This window comes from Heterodontus francisci, chromosome 2 (genome assembly GCF_036365525.1).
Source record: "Heterodontus francisci isolate sHetFra1 chromosome 2, sHetFra1.hap1, whole genome shotgun sequence".
Classification (NCBI taxonomy): Eukaryota; Metazoa; Chordata; class Chondrichthyes; order Heterodontiformes; family Heterodontidae; genus Heterodontus; species Heterodontus francisci.
Window position 1 is genome coordinate 173,740,403 of NC_090372.1, and position 26,823 is coordinate 173,767,225.

The following is a 26,823-nucleotide window of genomic DNA, read 5'->3' on the forward strand; positions in this document are numbered from 1 at the left end:
TTACAGCCCCTTCCCAGCTCCCCCTTGCACCCCCTTCCCTCCACCCCTCCCCTCGCACCTCCTCCTCCCACCGGCATCCTCCTACACCTGTGTAGGGGCCCTAACAACCCCACTGCCTTGTGGGTGTCTCGGGAGAGACCAAGGCTAAGGGAGTAAACCCTAACAGAAAATCCGGAGCGAAACCCCGTAGGCGGTCATGTGTCACCTTTGGCATGTTTCCGGCAGTTCCTGCAGCCATACCGGTGCCAAACGTCGTGCTCTGCACTCCTTTGGACCCCACCAGAAAGGCCAAGAGGGAGGTTTTGACACTTGGGCAACTCACAACCTCCATACATTCGCCCAGGCATGCGCCATGGAGAGGTCACTCCATAGTTGCCTCACAGCGACTGAAACAACACGGAAGGCAGCAGTTATGGGTTATAAGTCCAGCTCAATTGGCGTAGAGATTGGGCGCCACGGGTTGCCTTTGTCGGTGGGAGAGGTCATCGCACCTCACTGGACAGCTACCGCCCGCCTCAAACCGGGCAGCCCCAATAAGGTTCTGTCCCGCCACAGTCCACCTGCTTCAATGGGTGCTTGGAGCTCAGGGTCATTGCCCGAAAAGTGGACTGCAACACCGCACCAACCAACATGAAAAAAGGAAAGAAGGTACCAGCCCTTTGCTTTGCAAGCTGGAACATCAGAACTATGTGTCCTGGCCTGTCGGAAGACCTTACACAAATCAACGATTCTCGGAAGACTGCCATCATTAACAACGAGCTCAGTAGACTCAATGTAGACATTGCAGCACTTCAGGAGACACGCCTCCCCGCGAGTGGATCTCTAGCAGAGCAAGACTACACCTTCTTCTGGCAGGGTAGGGATCCTGAAGAACCAAGACAGCATGGAGTGGGCTTCACCATCATAAACTCCTTGCCCAGCATGATAGAGCCTCCCTCAAATGGCTCGGAACGCATACTGTCCATCCGACTGCTCACCGCCTCTGGTCCAGTACACCTACTCAGCATCTATGCTCCAACATTCTGCTCCCCACATGAAGCTAAAGACCAGTTCTACGAGGAACTCCAAAATATCATTAGTAGCATCCCCAACACCGAACACCTGTTCCTGTTGGGGGATTTTAATGCCAGGGTTGGGGCCGATCATGACTCATGGCCCTCCTGCCTTGGGCGCTATGGCGTTGGAAGGATGAATGAGAATGGGCAGAGACTGCTTGAGCTGTGTACCTATCATAACCTCTACATCACCAACTCGTTCCTTCACACTAAACCCTGTCACCAGGTTTCATGGAGGCACCCAAGATCACGTCGTTGGCACCAGCTAGACCTCATCGTCACAAGGCGAGCCTCCTTAAACAGTGTTCAAATCACACGCAGCTTCCACAGTGCAGACTGCGACACCGACCACCCCCTGGTGTGCAGCAAGGTTAGACTCAGACCAAAGAAGTTGCATCATTCCAAACAGAAGGGCCACCCGCGCATCAACACGAGCAGAATATCTCATCCACAGCTGTTACAAAAATTTCTAAATTCACTTGTAACAGCTTGTAACACTCCCACAGGGGATGCTGAGACCAAATGGGCCCACATCAGAGACGCCATCTATGAGTGAACTTTGACCACCTACGGCAAACGTGCGAAGAGGAATGCAGACTGGTTTCAATCTCACATTGAAGAGCTGGAACCTGTCATAGCCGCTAAGCGCATTGCACTGTTGAACTACAAGAAAGCCCCCAGCGAGTTAACATCCGTAGCACTTAAAGCAGCCAGAAGCACTGCACAAAGAACAGCCAGGCGCTGCGCAAATGACTACTGGCAACACCTATGCAGTCATATTCAGCTGGCCTCAGACACCGAAAAGATCAGAGGAATGTATGATGGCATTAAGAGAGCTTTTGGGCCAACCATCAAGAAGATCGTCACCCTCAAATCTAAATCAGGGGACATAATCACTGACCAACGCAAGCAAATGGACCGCTAGGTTGAGCACTACCTAGAACTGTACTCCAGGGAGAATGTTGTCACTGAGACTGCCCTCAATGCAGCCCAGCCTCTACCAGTCATGGATGAGCTGGACGTACAGCCAACAAAATCGGAACTCAGTGATGCCATTGATTCTCTAGCCAGCGGAAAAGCCCCTGGGAAGGACAGCATTACCCCTGAAATAATCAAGTGTGCCAAGCCTGCTATACTCTCAGCACTAATGAACTGCTTTGCCTGTGCTGGGACGAGGGAGCAGTACCTCAGGACATGCGCGATGCCAATATCATCACCATCTATAAAAGCAAAGGTGACCGCGGTGACTGCAACAACTACCGTGGAATCTCCCTGCTCAGCATAGTGGGGAAAGTCTTTGCTCGAGTCGCTTTAAACAGGCTCCAGAAGCTGGCCGAGCGCGTCTACCGAGGCACAGTGTGGCTTTCGTGCAGAGAGATCGACCATTGACATGCTGTTCTCCCTTCGTCAGATACAGGAGAAATGCCGCGAACAACAGATGCCCCTCTACATTGCTTTCATTGATCTCACCAAAGCCTTTGACCTCGTCAGCAGACGTGGTCTCTTCAGACTACTAGAAAAGATTGGATACCCACCAAAGCTACTGAGTATCATCACCTCATTCCATGGCAATATGAAAGGCACAATTCAACATAGCGGCACCTCATCAGACCCCTTTCCCATCCTGAGTGGCGTGAAACAGGGCTGTGTTCTCGCACCCACACTTTTTGGGATTTTCTTCTCCCTGCTGCTTTCACATGCGTTCAAGTCTTCTGAAGAAGGAATTTTCCTCCACACAAGATCAGGGGGCAGGTTGTTCAACCTTGCCCGTCTTAAGAGCGAAGTCCAAAGTACGGAAAGTCCTCATTATAGAACTCCTCTTTGCTGACGATGCTGCTTTAACATCTCACACTGAAGAGTGTCTGCAGAGTCTCATTGAGAGGTTTGCAGCTGCCTGCAACGAATTTGGCCTCACCATCAGCCTCAAGGAAACGAACATCATGGTGCAGGATATCAGAAATGCTCCATCCATCAACATTGGCGACCACGCTCTGGAAGTGGTTCAAGAGTTCACCTACCTAGGCACAACTATCACCAGTAACCTGTCTCTAGATGCAGAAATCAACAAGCGTATGGGAAAGGCTTCCACTGCTATGTCCAGACTGGCCAAGAGAGTGTGGGAAAATGGCGCACTGACACGGAACACAAAAGTCCGAGTGTATCAAGCCTGTGTCCTCAGTACCCTGCTCTATGGCAGCGAGGCCTGGACAACGTATGTCAGCCAAGAGCGACGTCTCAATTCATTCCATCTTCGCTGCCTCCGGAGAATACTTGGCATCAGGTGGCAGGATCATATCGCCAACACAGAAGTCCTCGAGGCGGCCAACATCCCCAGCTTATACACACTACTGAGTCAGCGGCGCTTGAGATGGCTTGGCCAGGTGAGCCGCATGGAAGATGGCAGGATCCCCAAAGACACATTGTACAGCGAGCTCGCCACTGGTATCAGACCCACCGGCCGTCCATGTCTCCGCTTTAAAGACGTCTGCAAACGCGACATTGATCACAAGTCGTGGGAGTCAGTTGCCAGCGTTCGCCAGAGCTGGCGGGCAGCCATAAAGGCGGGGCTAAAGTGTGGCGAGTCGAAGAGACTTAGCAGTTGGCAGGAAAAAAGACAGAAGCGCAAGGGGAGAGCCAACTGTGTAACAGCCCCGACAAACAAATTTTTCTGCAGCACCTGTGGAAGAGCCTGTCACTCTAGAATTGGCCTTTATAGCCACTCCAGGCGTTGCTCCACACACCACTGACCACGTCCAGGCGCTTACCCATTGTCTCTCGAGATAAGGAGGCCAAAGAAATTCATTGGAATGATTTCTTATACTGTCCTGTGCTGTACAGCTGATAAATAAGCTTATTGGTAAAATTAAATTTTAAGCAAGAGCAAATGCAGCAGATTTCGTAAGATGATAATACCTCACGCAATCTCATATTGGCACTTTCGAAACACTAAGGGCTGATTTTTATGGGCCCCCCTGAAATGGGTTTGGAGGCGGGGGGACCCATAGAATTGCGACAGGCGGAGGGCCTGACGCCTCTCCGTCGCAGTGCAATTTTGTCAGGGGTGGGTTAGGCCGATGATGGCCTTCCCACCCAGAGGCCAATTGAAGCCCTTAAGAGGCCTATTCACAGCCACCTAAGGGCCTCTTCCCCCCCACAGCTGGCATCTAGCCAGCGACAGGGATCCTCCGCCACGCGGGGAGGTTGCCTAGTAAAATGAAGTGACCTCCCTGCGGGCTTGGGGGAAGGCCCTCCTCTATGGACAATCTGTGGCCCACTGAGGGGCCCCGCCAGCAAACAAAACACCTCCCTGTATTCCCCTCCCCCTGTACTCAAAGCACACCCTCCCCTCACCATTGCCGGGGCCTTTTGGACTGGCCCGGGCGACCCCGCCTCACCTACCTGAGGTCTGGATCTTCAGCACTGGGCCTGGGTCCAAGGCCTCTGCAGTACCGGCATTGGCCACCGGTCCCAGTGGCGCTGCCGATCCTACTGAGCTGCCAGCCCTGTGATTGGCCAACAGCTCTTGGAGGAGGAATCCCATCTTTACAGGGACGAGGATCCCGTAGCTGTGCTGTTCATTGGCCCGGTGCTGTAGAATTGCTCTTGGGGGTCTGCAGCTGGCTGAGGAGGGCCTCCCCCCTGTCCTTTTCGGCCCAGAGCCAGGAGCACGCAGTGGGCGGAAAATTCCGCCATAAGTGGGTGAAATTGGTCTCGGGCAGTAACGCAAGCTGGGTGATAGCAAATCGTCAGCTCCTTTTATATTTGGTGAATAAAACCAGCGGGTGTACAATAGGCAGCCTGTCTTACGCTGCCATCTGCCATCACCCTGTAAATGTCAGGAAATTTTGAACAGTTTTCTGCAGCTATTTAAATAACCTCCATCCTTGATGAAATACTTCTACGCGAGAAAGACAAACTCATGAAGCCTTCTGTTTGTCTCTATCTTAACAGGAATAAAACAAAAGTCGCCTTAGAAAAAACAGACGACCCTCATACTCAGATCAGCTACAGATCTGTCAATCAAAAATAGACTTCAAAGATCCAAAGAGGCTTCAGATCCTGTTTTCAGTTGTTCAATCATTTCTAGGACCAGTCAAGATGTATGTTTGATAATCAGGACCCACTGTTGACCCAGCCATCAAGTTGATGGGTCTTTATAACTTGATACTATAGTACACACAATATATTGTAAAATAGAGCCTCAGTAATTCACATCAACTCCTTCTATCACCTGCTTTGAGTATTCTCTTACTTGCTGAACAATACAGCAGTAAAACTCTTTTACCTGACTTGCACCTTCCAAATCAATGTATTTCTCACATTAATTCATGTCAATGAGGAAAAAGGCAAATCAAAGGCACCTTACTTGCATAGCAATGAGCTACACTATTGTTTATTTCAACTGTCTTTTATACTGTGTTTTGCTTTTGTTTTAACATATTTTTTAATGTTTGCAATCCATGAAATCCCCTAGAGGTATTAAATCATAGGGGGATATTTTTCTGATCCATAACCCTCTGTGTATGCCAGTTCAGAAGGTGTTACAGACCAGAAAAATGTGTGGAGTCCCCAAAGACTAGGCTTCTGCTTTCGTTCGTACACGACACATGTTTCTAATGAACCATTTCTAATGGATCAAGAGTTTATGACCATTTTCCCACAAAACAGGTTTTAAAGCAAAGTGCATTCGCACACATTTTTGTAAAATATAAATGACTCTGGGAATATCGGCTTGTGAGCTATGCTTCAGTAATACAATACGTTATGGAACTAACCAGGAAACAGGCTATTTTAGATCTAGAATGTGTAATGAGACAGGATTAATTCATGATCTCATAGTAAAGGATCCTTTAGGGAAGAGTGATCAAAACATAAGAGAATTTCACATTCAGTTTGAGGGTGAGACACTTGGATCTGAAACTAGTCTCTTAGACTTAAATAAAGGCAAATACAAAGGTATGAAGATAGGATAGGCTAAAGTGGACTGGGAAAATACATTTAAAATGTAAGACAGTTGGTAAGCAGCGGTGGGCATTTAAGGAGATATTTCATAATTCTCAACAAAGATATATTCCATTGAGAAAGATGAACCATCCATGGCTAACTAAGGAAGTTTAGAATGATATCAAATTGAAAGAAAAGACATACAATGTGGTGAAGATTAGAACCATAGAAAACTATAGAAAAATTACAGCACAGAAGGAGGCCATTCAGCCCGTTGTGACTGTGCCAGGCTGAACGGCTAAAGAGTAGCTAAAATAAACATTGGTCCCTTAGCGGATGAGTTAGGGAATTAATAATGGGAAAATAGGAAATGGCAGAGACTTTGAACAAATATTTTGTATTTGTCCTCATGGTAGAAGACACTAAAAGCATTCCAATAATAGTAGAAAATCAGGAGGCAAAAAAGAGGGGAGGAACTTGCAACAATTATCATCAGAGAAAAAGTACTATGAAAACTAATGGGACTAAAGGCTGACAAGTCCCCTGGACCTGTTGGCCAGCATCCTAGGGTCTTGAAGAATTGAGATACTGGATGCTTTGTGTGTAATCTTCCAAAATTCCCTAGATTCTGGAAAGGTCCCAGAAGATTGGAAAACTACAATGTAAAACTCCTATTCAAGAAAGGAGGGAGAGAGAAAGCAGGAATCTCTAGGCTAGTTACCCTAACATCTGTCATTGGGAAAATGCTGGAATCCATTATTAAGAAAATAATAGCAGGACACAGGGGTGGTGCAGTGGTTAGCACCGCAGCCTCACAGCTCCAGCAACCTGGGTTCAGTTCTGGGTACTACCTGTGTGAAGTTTGCAAGTTCTCCCTGTGACCACGTGGGTTTCTGCTGGGTGCTCCGGTTTCCTCCCACAGCCAAAGACTGACAGATTGATAGGTAAATTGGCCATTGTAAATTGCCCCTAGTGTAGGTAGGTGGTAGGAGAATTGAGGGAAGGTAGGGATGTGGTAGGGAATATGGGGTTAATGTAGAAATAGTATAAATGGGTGGTTGATGGTCAGCACAGACTCAGTGGGCTGAATGGCCTGCTCAGTGCTGTATCTCTCTATGACTATGACATTTAGAAAATCATAATACAATCAAGCAGAGTCAATATGGTTTTATGAAAGGGAAATCATCTTTGATAAATTTATTGGTGTGCTTTAAAGGATGTAACAAGCAGGATGAATAAAGAGGAACCAGTAGATGTGGTGCATTTGGACTTCCAAATGGCATTCGATAAAAGGTGCCACATAGAAGGTTACTACACAAGAGAAGAGTTCATGCTGTTGTGGGTAATACATTAACATGGATAGAGGATTGGTGAACTAACAGGAAAATGAGAGTTGGGATAAATGGGGCATTTTCAGGTTGGCAAACTGTAACTAGTGGGGTGCCACAGCGATCAATGTTGTTTACGATCAGGAATCAGCTATTTACGATCCATGTTAATGACTTGGATAAAGGGGCCAAATGTATTGTAGCCAAATTTACTGACAATACAAAGGTAGGTGGGAAAGCAAGTTGTGAAGAGGACACAGAGGCTGAAATCTGACAGGCACACCTGATGTCGGGAACAAAATCAGCTCCCGAGCCCACATGGGAGATGAAGGGACTGTGGGGAAGTTTTTACTGGTGGAGGCCTCTTAATTGACCACTGCTGAGACCACCTTCCAATCAAGGATGACGGCCTGCCTCTCCGAGCTGCCAGCCCAATCAGAGGGCCAGCAGCTCCGCAGCCTTGGCAGCGCCACTGATAGAGGGGGCCGTGGCTGAGGCTACAAGGAGAAGGAGAGAGCCTCTCCATGTTGAGGTGCCCTCAAGGGCCAGGAAGTGATTGATGGATGTGCCAGGGCCAGGCAGGCAGACCCTGGTGATCAGAGGGGTGAACCCTCCAGAGGCAGCGGCGGAGCTGTGGGAGCATCCATTGCTGCCTGAGGGCACCTCCTCGTCCATGGAGCCTCCGGAAAAGTAAGCCTGGCCCCAAGAAGCGGCTGGGAGGCCGCTTCGTTGAAGCTGGCAGACTCACCAGGCGGGCGGGGCCATTCCAAGGTTCATACAATCCTGGCGGAGTCGTAAAATGGCTGTCAACAGGCCAATTAATTGGATTATTTGGCTGCCGGCCTCCAGGGATGGGCAGCCTAGCCGCTACAGGTCCGCCTTTCGTAATATCCCCTGGCGGTGGGAACACATCGAGCGTCCCTCCCCACAGCTTCCGCTGTCATTTTACCACCTTTCCTGCCTCCCAGCCCCTCTCCAAAGGGCTGGTAAAATTCCAGCTCAAGAGTCTGCAAAGGAATATAGTTAAGTTAAGTGAGTAGGCAAAAATTTTGCAGATAATGCATAATGTGGGGAAATGGAGTTATCCATTTGGTAGGAAGATGGTCGGCACAGACTCGGTGGGCCGAAGGGCCTGTTTCAGTGCTGTATCTCTAAACAAATAGAACAGTAAAATATTATTTAAATGGAGAGAGACTGCAGAATGCTGCAGTGCAGAGGGATCTGAGTGTCCTCATACATGAAATACAAAAAATAAGCATGCAGGTATAGTAAGTAATTAGGAAGACAAATGGAATATTGCCCTTTATTGCAAGGGGGATGGAATATAAAAGTAGGGAAATCTTACTACAGCTGTACAGGGATTCGGTGAGATCACACCTCGAGTACTACATACAGTTTTGGTCTATTTACATAAGGGAGATACACTTGCATTGAAGGCAGTTCAGAGAAGGTTCACTGGGTTGCTTCCTGGATGAAGGGGTTGTCTTACGAGGAAAGGTTGAGCAGGTTGGGCCTACACTCATTGGAGTTTAGAAGAATGAGAGGTGATCTTATTGAACCATAATAAGATCACCTCTTATTAGGGGGCTTGACAGGGTAGATGCTGAGAGGTTGTTGCCCCTCATAGGGGAATCGAGAACTGGGGGCATAGTTTCAGAACAAGGGGGTCACTCATTTAAGATGGAGATGAGGAGGAATTTCGTCTCTCAGAGGGTCATGAATCGTCGGAATTCTCTACCTCAGAGAGCAGTGCAGATTGAGTCACTGGATCTATTCAAGGCTGAGACAGACAGATTTTTGAACTATAGGGGTGCCAAATGTTATGGGAAATAGATGGGAAAGTGAAGTTGAGGCCACGATCAGATCAGCCATGATCTTATTGAATGGCGGAGCAGGCTCGAGGGGCTGAATGGCCTACTCCTGCTCCTATTTCTTACGTTCTTATTATTCTTATGTGCCCCATAGACAGTAAATAATAAGCAATTCATCAGCTGTCTGGGAAATCAATAAACACTTTCCACCCACTGTGACAGGCAGTTTCTGGTCCCTTCTGGTTGCGAACAAAGGATGGTAAAAAAAAACAGAGACAGAGTCATAGACAGTCAATCATGTTAAGCACAGGCTGTTAAGTCAGTCAGGTTTTTAAACAGGATGCTGCGAGGTAAAGCTTTGGCCAAAATCAGTTGGATGGTAGTTAGGAGTTGTTTGAGTTTCGTCAATCTAGATGACTTATTGGTGTGTGGATAGCATGTTTTGTATTATTACACAAATGACACGCTTTTCTGTTTGAAATAAGTGTATCCAATCATAATGATTGCTTTGTATGTTCAATCGCCATTAAAATAAAGCAGCTTACCAATTTGTGTTTAGCCTGATTAGACGGAGAGTTCTCTTTCTTTACTTTCAAAGATATTGGCTGAATTTGTTGGAGGCAGCTGAGGTACTGCCACCAGAGCTGAAAGCAGGAGGCGACCCAGGGAAGCATATTGTTGACGGCAACCAATTAAGTGGCTGCCCTCAGGGCTGCCATCCAATTAAGAACGGTGGCCCACTCCCAAGAGCTGCCGACCCAATCAGAGGGCCAGCTGCTGAGCTGCCTCAGCAATGGCCACCACTAGTGATGGCGCTGCTGAGGCTGCAATACCAGACAGAGAAGGGCACCTCAATGGTCGGGTACCCTTGAAGAAAGGTAGGTGGGGTTGGGGGATGCCCGGGCCTGGCAGGCATGCCTCGACAATCAGGGGGAGTGGTGGGGATGGGTTGCTGAGCACCGGCGGTGCCATTGCCGCGAAGGCACCCATTGCTGCCAGAGGGGGCCCTTCTGTGGGCCAAAGAGTGCCCATAAAGGAGGACGCCCCTGCCGGAGCCCGCTGGGAGGCCACCAGGCTTCATTGGGTGGTCTCCCCATGCAGCGGTGGACGCCACTGATGTGGGCAAAATGCCCACAGAATTGGGAAGTCGCCCTTAATTGGACACTTAAGTGGAGGGGGGGGGAGCGGTTGATCTGTCAACTTTTCCACTGCGAGCATATGGCATGGTGGTGGGAAGATGCTGAGCACACCACCCTCCACCCCCGTGTCAGCCTTTCCGCCTCCCAGCCCGTCACCAATGTGTCCGGAATATTCAGGCCATTGGAGAGGCATGCACACAAAAGGCATCGATACCCAGCTCAGATTACAAAGAAATACACTGCTCAAAGAATTAGATATGGGGCAGTATGGGTATTTCCCTAAACACAAGATGCTTTGGCTGCTTATGGGAGTGACTGGCACCACAGTACCTAAAGCAAGAGCCTAAAGTCGTCACACTGCTATATAAATTATATACTATATTTATTTGTTATATTTAAATGATTTAAAAAATAATTATCAAACTAAGAAACTGAATTCGCAGCAATTCATTCACTCCACAATGGGACAAGGAGTCTGCCGAGTATAACAGGAAAGGTTATCTCCAGTGCAGTGGAACCATTTTATCGTAAAATTGGATTTGAAACCACAAAATGTTCTTGTGTTAGGAATTTTACTGTATCAGCTGCTTTCTGTTTGAACAGGAAGAACTGACAGTCAGATGAAATGAAGAGGGTAGCAAGCTCAAGATTATAGTAAATTGTTTGACTTCCAATTGGAACTTTCCTTCTGACTTCCTGATGATTTAAAATATAGTGCTTCTCCTCCATTTCCTCAGGTTTCAGATTTTTTCGGAAGTTGCATAATTGTTCTTTCTTTCCCCCCTTTAAGTTTCCTGGCCGAGAGAACAGGCTGGAGTTTTGATTCTGGGCCTCCATCAGTGCTGCTGCACTAGGAGGCCTGGAATGGGAGGTCCTCTGATTTTCCCTGCCCCTTTGTGAGGTAGCACTCGGCTTCCACTGTGTGTCACAGCATAGCATTATGGTTGAAATTGGGAATTCATGGATGGGAAATGTTTCAGTTGCAAAATTGACAACCTACTGCCATACATTCACAACAATCCTGTAATTCTGAGCATGTCACCTAAACTCTGATTGAATTTACTACATTCTCTGCTTTTTCCGATTGTGAGTTTTGCTGCATCTTTCACAGATATAATTGAAAATTTTACACCGTTTCCTGCAGCTGAACTGAAATGAACCTTTTTATTTAATAATTCCAAGATTTCGTCAGTGTTCAGACTAATATTAAGTGCTTCATGAATTGTGACAGCTGCTTTGTGTGAAAGAAGCAGTACACTCACTGCCTATTATAAGCTAAACAGCAGAAAATGAATCAGAATTGCACTGTGAAAATAAGCGACGATATATAATTGAAGCAATAGTCCCTTTATTAACATGAAAATGATTTGACAGAGTTGGATTTCTTTTACTATTTTCACCACATTTCACTATATCCGAGTTCACTGCTAATGGGCTTTGTTACTGTAGTGAGCTAGCATTAATCAGAATGAGCTTTGACTTTATCCATTCTCACATTGCAGAGTTTTGAAGGTTTTCCTCTCACGAACTGCACAACGAGTCCCTTACATGACCAGCTGGAGAGTGGTGCGGATGTTGGGAATCATTCTGCTGATAGTGTGCTGGTTCCTAATCTCATGGACATCTGCTGTGTGTGAGAATTTGGACAGGAATGTTTCACTGATTATCCAGGGACAAACTGCAGATGGCTTGAAGTTTAATATGTGTCTGCTAGACCGCTGGGACTACATGATGGCCATTGGTAGGTCTGAATTTGACGACAAAGTAACCATAAAGCATCCTGTTGTGCTATAACCATTCATTTACTGATATGCTTGCATTTAATGTGTGCGTGTGTGCATATGTATACACACACATACACACTCTATTCATCCAATTATCACCTTAATTTTAGGTAAATGTGTTCTTGTAGTGGAAATTATTCCAGCATTCACAGGCTGACAGTAATAAGAAAACTAGTGTCATTACTTAATTCAAAAAAATTATGTGCAACAACAAAGATTGTTTTTAACAGTGATCCAAAGACCATAAATATCTATCATAAATATAATGGAGACACTTTGACTGGAGTTGTATGACATTTGATCACATTAGTCTTCATTGTATTTAAATGATATTTCTCTGACTGCACAAATTTCCATTATCGTAGTAATGATTCCTTCTATGGCCTGATGCCTGCTCCAAATGAACTAGAAAATGTAATTGATTTTTTCCTGCAGCTGGACAACAAGGCAGGGGTTGATTTGGTTACTTATGGGCTAAGCTGTGGCTTCACTGAATGGGCCAAAAAAACAGAATGCCAAACATCTGATTTCAGGTCACCTGAAATCCACAGGTTTCAGAATGCTTATCCTTGCTGAACAAATTTTCCAGCTCCACATTCGTAAGGGGTGAATTTCCATGGGTGTTCTCCCAGTCGTTTACTGTAACCTCAACAGAAGAACCATGGAAACCCCAGGAAAACTATGTAAGCTGCTGAACTTACTGCAGATGATCAGGGAACCACAGTCTTGCAGCTCACAGGCCAACACTTTCCGATTAGTTTAGTAATGTAGGAAGGCACAATATAGAGATTCATAGAGAAATACAGCACTGAAACAGGCCCTTTGGCCCACCAAGTCTGTGCCAACCACCAACCATCCATTTATACTAATCCTACATTAATCCCATATCCCCTCTCACATCCCCACAATTCTCCTACCACCTACCTATACTAGGGGCAATTTACCTATCAACCTGCAAGTCTTTGGCTGTGGGAGGAAACCAGAGCACCTGGCAGAAATCCTTGTGGTCACAGGGAGAACTTGCAAACTCCGCACAGGCAATACCCAGAACTGAACCCGGGTTGCTGGAGCTGTGAGGATGCAGTGCTAACTACTGCACCACTATATAAAGCCCTGTTCAAAGCTGGTAAGACGTTCAGGAAGAATATGAAGCATGTACTATTTATAACTGTAGTTATAATAAATGTCAGAACAAAAGAAAGAAATCTTTTTCCAAGTTACATTAAAAATTATTAAGAAATTAATTTGCCTTGGCCCGTTATCACCTCTCTCCCCGACTGCCTCAAGGCCTCCAATCCACCCCTCTGGCCTCTAACAATGTAATCTGTATGAACTGCTTTTATGGGGAGTCTATTCCCCAAATCCCTGCTCTGTGTGGAAAATATCACTGCCACCCTTCTCGTTTGTATTCATTGCCTCCAGTTCTAGTCAAAACTTATGCAAAAAATAATTTACTTATACCTATGTTAGCTATGGCCTGATCATTTTAACAATATACCATGGGTTTCCTTGGAGCTGCTCATGCTTCACTGCTGTAACTTCAGTGGACATAGGGCAGAAACCTGATTTATGTGTGCAAATGGGGTTCCCACCACACTTTCTTTGAAATTACAGTGGCGGAATAGGAATAACTTTGAGGAAATTCATGGCCAATAATCCCTCTCAATCTCCTTTTGTCCATTGAATGCAAGCTTGGTTGTGTGAATCTGTCTTCTAAATCAAAGCCTTGCAACATGAATTCATCCTGGATTCACTGTCTGAACTATCTAACGTATGAATATTGTCTGGAAAGCACAGTTATTCAGTTAAAGTAGCTTGTTTCAACTTAAATTTAAAAAACCAACAGACAAATCTGTCCAAAAAGTTTCCTATTGATTGGATACTTTCAATAATTTGTCAATAATTATATCCAAATTCTCCTTTTTCTTTGCTAAGAAAAAAATTTGTCAAATGCCCATGTTTCCTTTGCTGATTTGCCACAGCATTAATTTATTCCCATGAAATCCAACTTGAGCCATCTTCTGGATCCGTTCACATATACAATGGTCTAAAATATGGTTTAAGATAATTTGTAAGTGTGAGACAGGACTCTGCCAAAAGGATGGAGGACCCAAGGATCATGACAAGTTGCTGCTCGGGCCCCCTCTGCATAATTGCGGTGAGCTGCTAGTGCCTGTCGCGCCTCCACAGGCAGCTCAACCTCGTGACGGAACAGGGGATGTAATGAGAGCAATGAAGTGGGAGGAAGCATGAGTGATTAGGGGAGGTAATGGGAAGGGACCCACTGAGGGTTACATTTTCCTTGCACCCTCACCCCAGATGCAAGCTGCAAACATTAGTGGTTCTTTTACCTGCCACACTGTCATAGATCCCACCACCTGTAACCTGAAAGAAAAGAACAGTCCAAGAAGAGTACAGAGACATAGAAGCAAAAAGAATTAAGGGGAGAGAAGGTGCAAAGAAGAGATAGGGAAAAACAAAAGCAGAAGGAAATAAACAGAGAGAGCGAAACAGAAAAAATGATAATACCAGAGACAGGAGAGAGAAAGACCATATCCTTCAACTTCAATGCCAACTCTTCAGCACAGATTTTGAGCGACTGACTGTTTTCTTTCAGATTGGTTTTTGTTTTACATTTCAGTTAAATGTAAAATTTCTGTTGGCTTTAATAGTATTTATAGATTTCAGCATGAGAATCCAGGAATCAGATCATCTTGCTTGTCAACATAGTATTTTGCCTAAAATAAGAACAAAATACTGCGGATGCTGGAACTCTGAAATGAGAACAGAAAGTGCCGAAAATACTCAGTAGGTCTGGCAGCATCTACGTAAAGAGAAACAGAGTTAACGTTTCATGTCTGTGACCTTTCATCAGAACTGGCAAAAGTTAGAAATGTAACAGTCTTTGACCAAGTGAAGGGGGGAGGGGGGGGAAGAACAACAAAAGGGAAGGTCAGTGAAAGGACGGAGGGCAGGAACATATGAACATACGAAGTAGGAGCAGGAGTAGGCCACTCGGCCCCTGAAGCTTGTTCCTCTATTCAATAAGATCATGGCTGATCTGATTGTAACCTCAACTCCACATTTCCACCTACCCCTGATAACCTTTCACCCCCTTGCTTATCAAGAATCTATCTACCTCTGCCTTAAAAATATTTAAAGACTCTGCTTCCACTGCCTTTTGAAGAAGAGAGTTCCAGAGACTCACAACCCTCAGAGAAAAAATTTCTTCTCATCTTTGTCTTAAATGGGCGACCCCTTATTTTAAACAGTGACCCCTAGTTTTAGATTCTCCCACAAGGGGAAACATCCTTTCCACATCCACCCTGTCAAGACCCCTGAAGATCTTATACATTTCAATCAAGTCGCCTCTTACTCTTCTAAACTTTAGTGTATATAAGCCTAGCCTGTCCAACCTTTCCTTATAAGACAACTCAATAAAATTCTAACAGGACTTGACAGGGTAGATGCAGGAAGGATGTTCCCAATGGTGGGGGAGTCCAGAACCAGAGGTCATAGTCTAAGGATACGGGGTAAACCTTTCAGGACTGAGATGAGGAGAAATATCTTCACCCAGTGAGTGCTGAGCCTGTGGAATTCGCTACCACGGAAAGCAGTTGAGGCCTAAACATTGTATGTTTTCAAAAAGGGGTTAGTTATAGCTCTTCGGTCTAAAGGGATCAAAGCGTATGGGGCGAAAGCCGGAACAGGCTACTGAGTTGGATGATCAGCCATGATCATAATGAATGGCGGAGCAGGCTTGAAGGGCCAAATGGCCTACTCCTGCTCCTATTTTCTATGTTTCTAACTCGCCCATTCCAGCTATTAGTCTTGTAACCTTCTCTGAACTGTTTTCAACACATTTATATCCTTCCTTAAATAAGGAGACTAAAACTGTACACAGTACTCCAGATGTGGTCTCACCAATGCCCTGTATAACTGAAGCATAACCTTCCTACTTTTGTATTCAATTCCCCTCGCAATAAACAATAACATTCTATTATCTTTCCTAATTACTTGCTGAACCTGCATACTAACCTTTTGTGATTCATGCACTAGGACACCTAGATCCCTCTGCATCTCAGAGCTCTCCAATCTCTCACCATTTAGATAATATGTTGCTTCTTTTTTATTCTTCCTGCCAAAATGGACAATTTCACACATTCTCACATTATACTCCATTTGCCAGATCTTTTCCTACTCACTTAACCTATCTATTTGGAGCCTCCTTCTGTCGTCACAACTTACTTTCCTACCTAACTTTGTGTCATCAGCTAATTTAGCAACCATGCCTTCGGTCCCTTCACCAAATCATTTATATAAATTGTAAAAAGTTGAGGCCCTAGCACTGATCCCTGTGACACACCACTCGTTACATCTTACCAACCAGAAAATGACCCAATTATGACTACTCTCTGTTTCTGTTAGCTAGCCAATCTTCTATCCATGCCAATATGTTGCCCTCTAAACCATGAGCATTTATTTTCTGCAATAACCTTAGATGTGATACTTTATCAAATGCATTCTGGAAATCTAGGTACAGTACATCCACCGGTTCCACTTTATCCACAGCACATGTTACTTCTTCAAAGAACTCCAATAACTTGGTTAAACATGATTTCCCTTTCACAAAACCATGTTGACTTTGCCTGATTACCTTGATTTTTTTTCGAAGTACCCTGCGTCTTTAAAAATAGCTTCTAATATTTTCCCTAAGACAGATGTTAAGCTAACTGGCCTGTAGTTTCCTGATTTCTGTCTGCACCCCCCCCCCCCCCTTTTTGAATAAAGGAGTTACATTCGCTATTTTCCAAATTAATGGAACCTTCCCCAAATCTAGGGAATTTTAGAAAATTAAAACCAACGCATCAACTATCTCACTAGTCTCTTCTTTTGGGACCCTCGGATGAAGTCCATCAGAACTCAGGGACTTGTCAGCCCACAGCTCCAAAAGTTTGCTGAGTACCACTTCCCTGGTGATGGTAATTTTTTTGAGTTCCTCACTTCCTTCCATTTCCTGATTTACAGCTATTTCTGGGATGTTACTTTTATCCTATATAGTGAAGGCAATGCAAAATACCTGTTCAATTCATCTACCATTTCCTTATTTTCGATTATTAAGTCCCCAGACTCACTTTCTATCGGACCAACACTCACTTCATTAACTCTTCTTTTTAAAATATCTATAGAAACTCATACTACCTGTTTTTATATTTCTAGCTAGCTTTCTCTCATACTCTACTGTTTCCCTCCCTATCAATCTTTCAGACATTCTTTGCTGCTTTTTATATTCTGTCCAATCTTCTGACCTGCTACCCATCTTTCTGAAATAACCCCTTAAAATGTCTGCCACTGCATCTCTATTGACCTATCCCTATCTCTAGGCAGGTGGTGTGTCTGCAATCAAATTCCTGACTTAAACCTTGTAGATGTAGCGACTTTGAGAAGTTAGGAGGGGAGTTACTTAATGCAGCGTGCTTAGCCTCTGTCCTGCTCTTGTAGCCAAAGTATTGATATGGCTGCTGCTGTTAAGCTTCTGGTCAATGGTGACCTAACAAAATGTTGATGGTAAGGGGCCTGGTGACATGGTGCTGTTAAAACTCAGTGTGGATGGGAGAGTGGTTCAGTTCGCTCTTGTTTCTGAATGGTCATTACTTGTCACATATATGGGAAAAATATTACCCCCGAGGCATTGTTCAAATCCTGTTGTACATTGGAACATAGGAACAGGAGTCGGCCATTCAGCCCCTTGAGCCTGTTGCACCATTCAATGAGATCATGGCTAATCTGCAACCTAATTTTATATACCTGCTTTGTTCAATATCCCTTAATACCTATGTTTAACAAAAATCTATCAATCTCAGATTAAAATTAACAATTGATCTAGCATCATATGCCATTTGCAGAAGAGAGTTCCAAACTTTTACTACCCTTTGTGTGTAGAAGTGTTTCCTAATTTCACTTCATAAAAGGTCTGGCCCTAATTTTTAGTTTATGCCCCCTAGTCCTAGATTCCCCAATCAGCAGAAATCGTTTCTCTCTAAGCCAACATGGGTTGCTTCATTACCAAGAATGAAGCTAAATGCAGTGCAATTGCCAGCCAACAGATCCAATTCTGACCTTATGATGGAGCGAATGTCATTGATGAAGCAACTAAAAATATTTGGACAATGACACTATCCTGAGGAACTCTGGCAGTGATGTCCTAGGACTGCAATGTTTAGTTTTTGACAATTGCCCACATCTTTACTCCATCTAAAAAGGTTTCTGATGATTTCCAATAAACAAAATGGCTGACGTGTTCGCAGGTAGTATTTTTGATAATATATTATGTGTTTCATATTATAATTCCCTATTATTATAGAACAGCTTACTGTCCAATTGACTGAGAAATGCCACAAATCTACTACTGTGAAACAGACTTGTATCAAACAGTACATCAAGACTCTTCCTTGTTTAATTATTCTACTTTCACTTGTCAAAGATTTTCAACATAAACATATTCAGACTCCAGCATGTCTTAAGCAGTGCTGCAGCTGTCATTTTTAAGGAATGGCCATTACATGACATAACCATGACCTCTCGCACCCGTGGCAGCAAAGCCCCAAATGGTTATTTAAAAGCATCTGCATGATCTGAACAACAGTTGACATACACAAGGACATTGTGGGTTAACTGTTCTGCTCTCAGCTATTGCCATATAAACATTTTCAGTAGTCTGATCTCTGTATGAAACAAATATTGACGTGCTCGTGTGTGTGTGTGTGTCTTTTAAACAGAACTAATGATCTGTTGGTGCTGTTTTGTTTCCAGCTGCCTCAATGTCACGGAATGAGCATGTGACATTGCTGACTGGTTTTATCTGATCAGTAGCTGCTCCAGACAAAGAACAATAGATTGGAGGGCAGGAGAGGGACAATCATTCAGGGGAGTTCAAAACCAAATTTGGATTCTAATGTGTATTATCTTGAGATGTCCCTAGGCTTCATTGTTCATGTAAAAGCTATCAGACTTAAGACTGATTCATGTTATAAATAATATCACAGCAGTATCTCTAAGCTACCACCAGCACAGACAGGAATGGACTTTTTGGGGTCTACATTTTGCATTGTTGCACATAAAACATTAGGGCCTTGTTGAAATGAATCGCTGCAGACTTCCGCCTGGCATCCAGCCAGATTGGCTACCTGGCTGATGGGTGGGAGCAGAAATTAACAGCAGGAGATAGTAGCCAGCGAGCCTTGGTAACAGTCCCAGGCAGTCAGTAGTGGGAGGAAGACGCTGGGCTGCGATCAGGGAGGTGGGTGGTTGGAGTCTGAAAGATCGGGGCCAAGGAGGCCAAAGGCTTAAAAGGAGTTAAAGTTACAAAATGTACCTTGGATTCTTCTAGCCAATCTGCTGGGCAGCAGACAGCATGGGACTGCCCCTTGTGGTGAGGTTAAAAATGTCTTTTGCTCAATTCCAATATTTTAACCTCCCCACTCCCACTCGTCCAGTTAAAATAGATACCAATGGTGCAAGAGTATGGTGTACAGGCAGTAAAGGAACAGGGGAGTGAGATTGAAATGAGAAGGATAGGTATTTCAGTGTGGCCTTGTAATTGAATGTTGAACGTTGTGATGGAGGAGAGGTCATAGTTGGAAATAGTGGGGAGGGGGGAGAGGCGCATTATGTGATGCTAGTGAAAGAGGTGGAGAGCTGAAGAGCTGTACTCACTGTTGTGGCATTAAACTTCTTTCTATATTGAACTGGGATCCTGGGGTGATGCGGTTGGCATTGACCGTTTCAATCACCACTCTTCAGGCCTACCTGACAATGGCCTTAGGGATGCTCGTACAAGTATTAGAGAAGAATACCTCTCCCCTGGTCTAAATTCTCCACCAGAAGCTCTAGTGAGTCATCAGGAAAGGGGGAGTAGACCTTTGCCTCATCTCTGCAGCCAACAAATCTTTGACAGTTGTTCATTTAAAAATGCAAAAATGGATTGCAACCTCATCTAAAGAGGCACATCACTGTTTTTAGCACAGTTGGGAAATGCAAAGGAAGCAGCAAGGGTCTCATGGGAAGGTAGCCTGATTCTGCCCACCCCAGCCTCATCTACACAATGTTTCTTCCAAGTTTAAATTGCATCTTCAATGTTTTGGGCATGGACTCTTCTTCAAAATATGGCATATGGTGGCATGTGATCCAAATGCAATATTGTGACCTTACATAATTCACAGAATCATAGAATTGTTACAGTGCAGAAGGAGGCCATTCTGTCCATCATGTCTGCACTGGTTCTCCGAACAAGCAATTTACCATTCCACCGTCTTCTCCCTGTAACACTGCACATTCTTCCTTTTCAGATAAGTCTAATTACCTTTTGAATGCCCCAATTGAACTTGCCTCCACCATTCTCTGTGCATTCCAGATCCGAACTGCTCGCTGTGGAAGACGTTTTTCTGCATGTCACTTTTCCTTCTTTTGCCAATTATTTTAAATCTGAGGCCTCTCATTCTCAATCCTTTCACAAGTGGGAACAGTTTTTCCTTATCACTCTGTCCAGACCCCTCATGAGTTTGAACACCTCTATCAGATCTCCTCTCAGCCTTCTCTTCTCCAAGGAAAATAGTTGCAACAACTGAAGTTTTTCATCCCTGGAACCATTCTTGTGAATGATTCGAGAGAGGATTTGAACTGTACTTATTGGACAGAACACGGAAAACCTGTTCCAACGGTCTCAATTCGTCCCTGAAAGAGAAGTAAATGGGGTAAAGTTGCCTTCCAGATGCTGTGCCTGAGTGGAAGTTTGGATTCATGTCAACCCTCTGAGATAGACTCACAGGCATGAAGCAAGCAGGTCTGCATTGCTCAAGAGTAGTGTTGCTGGTTGACTAACCAGACTGGCTCACGAATGGAACTTGTTAGTAGGAGCTGGGAGTTTTCCAACTCAGCTCTAGTAACTCTGGAAACCTGTAGTCCAATGGGTATGGTCATCCAAGCTGGAAAACAAGTTTCCCAGTGTCCTGTATCCTCTGTCAAGCTACACAGTTTTAAATAAAAACAGAAAATGTTGTAAAAACTCAACAGGTCCAGCAGCATTTGTGGAGTGGGAAGCAGATCTGGGAAAAGTTAGAAATGTAATAGGTTTTGAGCAAGTGAATGGGGGGAAGCGGGAAGAAGAGCAAAAGAGAAGGTCTGTGGTAGGGTGGAGGGCAGGACAGATTACATGACAAAAGGTTTCATGATGCAAGGCCAAAGAGAGTGGTAATGGAACAAGTACAGACACAAAAGATGTGTCTAAAGGAGGTGTGAATGGCAAGATAGCTGCCATCTGAACGCCAAGTGAAGGAAACGAGAGAGAAACGAGAGAAAAATCCAAACTAGCAAAGAAACATAAAACAAAATGGGGCAGAGGTTATGATCTAAAATTATTGAACTCACTGTTGCGTCTAGAGGCTGTAAAGTGCTTAGTCGAAAGATGAGATGCTGTTCCTCGAACTTGCATTGAGCTTCATTGGAACACTGCAGTAGGACAAGGACAGAAAGGTGAAAGTGGGAGCAAGGTGGAGAATTAAAATGGCAGGTGACTGACTGGGAGCTTGGGGTTACACTTGCAGACTGAATAGAAGTGTATCGCAAAGCAGTCACCCATTCTGTGTTTGGTCTCCCCAGTGTAGAGGATTCCACATCGTGAACAGTAAATACAGTATATTAAATGGAAAGAAGTACAATTAAATGCTGTTTCACTTGAAAGGAGTGTGTGGAGCCTTGGACAGTGAGAAGTGATGAGCTAAAAGTACAAGTGTTGCATCTCCTGCGCTTGCTTGAAAAGGTGCCGTAGGTAAGGAAGGGTTGTTGGGAGTGACTGAGTAGTGGACCAGTGTGTTGTGGAGGAAACAGTCCCTTCAGAATGCTGAAAATGGAGGGGAGAGGAAGATGTGTTTGGTGGTAGCATTGTGTTGGAGGTGGCGAAAATGATGGCGGATGATCTGTTTAATATGGAGGCTGCTGGGGTGGAAGGTGAGGACAAAGGGAACCCTATCATGGTTCTGGGAGGGGGGGAAAGGGGTGAGAGCAGAAGTGTGTGAAATAGAATGGACACGGTCAAGGGCCCTGTCAACCACGTTGGGGCGGGGGATGGGGAATCCTCAGGTGAAGAAAAAGGAAGTCATATTGGAAGCGCCAGTATAGCAGGTTGCAACATCTGAGCAGAATATGATGGAGAAACTGGGAGAATGGACTTGAGTCCTTACAGGAAGTGGGGTGTAAAGATGTGTAGTCCAGGTAGCTGTGGGATTCAGTGGGCTTATAGTGAATATTGATTGATAGCCTATCCCCAGACATGGAGACAGAGAAGTCAAGGAAGAAAAGCCTTACTTCGGTTGTGGGTAAAATGTTGGAAAAGGTTATAAGAGACAGGATTTATAATCATCTTGAAAAGAATAAGTTCATTAGCGATAGTCAGCACGGTTTTGTGAAGGGTAGGTCGCGCCTCACAAACCTTATTGAGTTTTTCGAGAAGGTGACCAAACAGGTGGATGAGGGTAAAGCAGTGGATGTGGTGTATATGGATTTCAGTAAGGCGTTTGATAAGGTTCCCCACGGTAGGCTATTGCAGAAAATACGGAAGTATGGGGTTGAAGGTGATTTAGAGCTTTGGATCAGAAATTGGCTAGCTGAAAGAAGACAGAGGGTGGTGGTTGATGGCAAATGTTCATCCTGGAGTTTAGTTACTAGTGGTGTACCGCAAGGATCTGTTTTGGGGCCACTGCTGTTTGTCATTTTTATAAATGACCTGGAAGAGGGTGTAGAAGGGTGGGTTAGTAAATTTGCGGATGACACAAAGGTCGGTGGAGTTGTGGATAGTGCCGAAGGATGTTGTAGGGTACAGAGGGATATAGATAGGCTGCAGAGCTGGGCTGAGAGATGGCAAATGGAATTTAATGCGGAAAAGTGTGAGGTGATTCACTTTGGAAGGAGTAACAGGAATGCAGAGTACTGGGCTAATGGGAAGATTCTTGGTAGCGTAGATGAACAGATGTTCTGGATACCTGGTGTCCAGGTACATAAATCCCTGAAAGTTGCTACCCAGGTTAATAGGGCTGTTAAGAAGGCATATGGTGTGTTAGCTTTTATTAGTAGGGGGATCGAGTTTCAGAGCCACGAGGTCATGCTGCAGCTGTACAAAACTCTGGTGAGACCGCACCTTGAGTATTGCGTGCAGTTCTGGTCACCGCATTATAGGAAGGATGTGGAAGCTTTGGAAAGGGTGCAGAGGAGATTTACTAGGATGTTGCCTGGTATGGAGGGAAGGTCTTACGAGGAAAGGCTGAGGGACTTGAGGTTGTTTTCGTTGGAGAGAAGGAGGAGGAGAGGTGACTTAATAGAGACATATAAGATAATCAGAGGGTTAGATAGGGTGGATAGTGAGAGTCTTTTTCCTCGGATGGTGATGGCAAACACGAGGGGACATAGCTTTAAGTTGAGGGGTGATAGATATAGGACAGATGTTAGAGGTAGTTTCTTTACTCAGAGAGTAGTAGGGGCGTGGAACGCCCTGTCTGAAACAGTAGTAAACTCGCCAACTTTAAGGGCATTTAAGTGGTCATTGGATAGACATATGGATGAAAATGGAATAGTGTAGGTCAGATGGTTTCACAGGTCGGCGCAACATCGAGGGCCGAAGGGCCTGTACTGCGCTGTAATGTTCTAAATTCTAAATTCTAAAAAAGGGAAGAGTCAGAGATGGACCATGTGACGATGAGAGATGGGTAGAAATTGGAAGCAAAGTTGATGAAATTTTCCAGTTCAGGGCGAGAGCAGGAAACAGCACTGATACAGTCATCAATGTACTGCAAAAAGAGGTGAGGGAGGGGGCCTGAGTAGGATTGGAACAAGGAATTCTCCACATATCCCCAAAAAGGCAGGCATAGCTAGGACAGATGTGGGTACCTATAGCAATACCTGTGATTTGGAAGAAGTGAGTGGAGTTAAAGGGGAAGTTGTTCAATGTGAGAAGCTGCATTGTTTTAGTTGGTTTTAATCCTGCACACACTGGGACAAGTCCCGATAACTTGGATCTGCCAATCTGTGTCTTAGACTCTAGATTGGACAACTAATGTACCAATGGGAACATGTTGTGCACTCTTTATGGGACAAACAAAATGCTACCTGGATTTCTCAATAGTTTGATTTGGAGATTTTTAAACATGTTAATCCATTTCTACGTATGTCAGACCAACAAAAAAAAAGACCTCTTTAACTCAATTTAAATGGAAGGTTTCTTTACAAATGTGTTATCCAATGTGCACAATTTTCCAATATTTTCTGTGCTCAAACCATCCAGTACACCTGAGTGAGACCCAGGACAATTTCCCTTTTTATGGTTCTTAACTCCCTTTTGTCAATAAATTTCACTCACTGATACTTTCATATCTTAGTGGACAGGGCTACCCCGTGCTAAACACAAGCTCCAATTACTATCTGGGCCTTGTAGCATTATCTGTGCCACTGCTTCTCTTTGACTAGTTGACAGGTTGTGCACAAGCATTGGGAGCGATCGACTATTCATCACTGGGCAGTAATTACCCCCACAGGCAGTACTCTGTATACTCCCAAACAATGCTCTCCACAACTATCTTTTACCTCACTTCATGGTTGTCTGACAGGTTGTGCACTGATAGTGAAATGAGATAACAATGTCAGTTTCTCACCCACCCCAAAAGGTAGACTGCTGTCCAGCAGCACACAGATCTCTTCAGTGAACTGCCTAAAACCCATCAGAACGCTCGGTCAACAGTGTCGGGGTAACCGACAGCCTCAGACATGTAGTCTCACAACAATTAGGTTTGGGCAAAGCCACTTTATCATTTCTGCGACTGGATGGCATGATATTATTGTTCTTTTCAAATAAATACCAAGTAAAATTAGTTTTAAATATATCTGTGTCTCAACCTGGATGAGCTTTTATAATGAGTTGTCAAGCAAAACCCTTCAGCTCAAATTTTGAAGACTTCATTTTTGCAAATTGATGATTTTTTTACTTCACATTGCTGCTTCTTCATTCCAGAAACATTTTTAGTGCAGTTGTAAATATAAAGCATATTTTGAAAAAACAAATCTCCTCAGCATAGGATTTTAGGTGCTTTTAATTTTAGTTGCAAAGATGCTCTGCTGCAGTTGTGCTGATAAAATTGAAACAATCAAATTTCCCCTGTTGCACTGAAAAAAATCTCCGTTCACAGAAATGATGATGCTTTAAAAAATAGTCAAGGCTACAAGTGACCTGAAGGCAGCCTCTAGCTTAATGGATAGTAGTGTAACTTTTCAAGACTGAACCTCAGTTCATTTTGACAGGTAGTTCTTGGTTTAGGGATGAACCAGAAAAGAGAATAATATGACAATTCTGTCAGATAAAGAATCACAGAATAACAGAATAATACAGTGCAGAAGAGGCCCTTCGGCCCATCGAGTCTGCACCGATGCATTAAAACACCTGACCTGTCTACCTAATCCCATTCGCCAGCACTTGGCCCATAGCTTTGAATGTTATGATGTGCCAAGTGCTCATCCAGGTACTTTTTAAAAGGATGTGAGGCAACCTGCCTCTACCACCCTCCCAGGCAGGGCATTACAGACCGTCACCACCCTCTGGGTAAAAAAGTTCTTCCTCAAATCCCCCTTAAACCTCCCGCCCCTCACCTTAAACTTGTGACCCCTCGTAACTGACCCTTCAACTAAGGGGAACAGCTGCTCCCTATCCACCCTGTCCATGCCCCTCATAATCTTGTACACCTCGATCAGGTCACCCCTCAGTCTTATCTGCTCCAGTGAAAACAACTCAAGCCTATCCAACCTCTCTTCATAGCTTTAAGTGTTCCATCCCAGGCAACATCCTGGTGAATCGCCTCTGCACCCCCTCCAATGCAATCACATCCTTCCTATAATGTGGCGACCAGAATTGCACACAGTACTCCAGCTGTGGCCTTACCAAAGTTCTGTACAACTCCAACATGACCTCCCTGCTTTTGTAATCTGTGCCTCGATTGATAAAGACAAGTGTCCCATATGCCTTTTTCACCACCCTATTAATCTTCAGAGATCTATGGACAAACACGCTAAGGTCCCTTTGTTCCTCGGAACTTCCCAGTGTCAGGCCATTCATTGAATACTTCTGTGTCACATTACTCCATCCAAAGTGTATCACCTCACACTTTTCAGCGTCAAATTCCATCTGCCACTTTTCTGCCCATTTGACCATCCCGTCTATATCTTCCTGTAACCTAAGACACTCCACCTCACTGTTAACCACTCGGATAATATTTGTGTCATCCGCGAACTTATTGATCCTACCCCCCCCACATAGTCATCTATGTCGTTTATATAAATGACAAACAATAAGGGACCCAGCACAGATCCCTGTGGTACGCCACTGGACACTGGCTTCCAGTCACTAAAACAGCCGTCTGTCATCACTCTGTGTCTCCTACAGCTAAGCCAATTTTGAATCCACCTTATCAAGTTACCTTGTATCCCATGTGCATTTGCTTTCTTGATAAGTCTCCCATGTGGGACCTTGTCAAAGGCTTTGCTGAAATCCATGTAAACTACATCAACTGCACTACCCTCATCTACAACACCTGATCACATGCTCAAAAAACTCAATCAAATTTGTTCGGCATGACCTCCCTCTGACAAAGCCATGCTGACTATTCCTAATCAAATTTTGCCTCTCCAAGTGGTGATAGATTCTCTCCTTCAGAATTTTCTCCAATAGT

General features: G+C 44.6%; 1 protein-coding gene across 1 annotated transcript in view; it reads left to right on the forward strand.

The window, feature by feature from the left end:
- The window catches only part of gpr158a (G protein-coupled receptor 158a), a 723,773-nt gene that overhangs the window by 607,678 nt on the left and 89,272 nt on the right, over positions 1-26,823 (forward strand). The window contains exon 7 of the mRNA XM_068051759.1: positions 11,780-12,018. Coding sequence (XP_067907860.1) covers positions 11,780-12,018 — 239 coding nt within the window. The remainder of the gene's footprint in view (positions 1-11,779; positions 12,019-26,823) is intronic.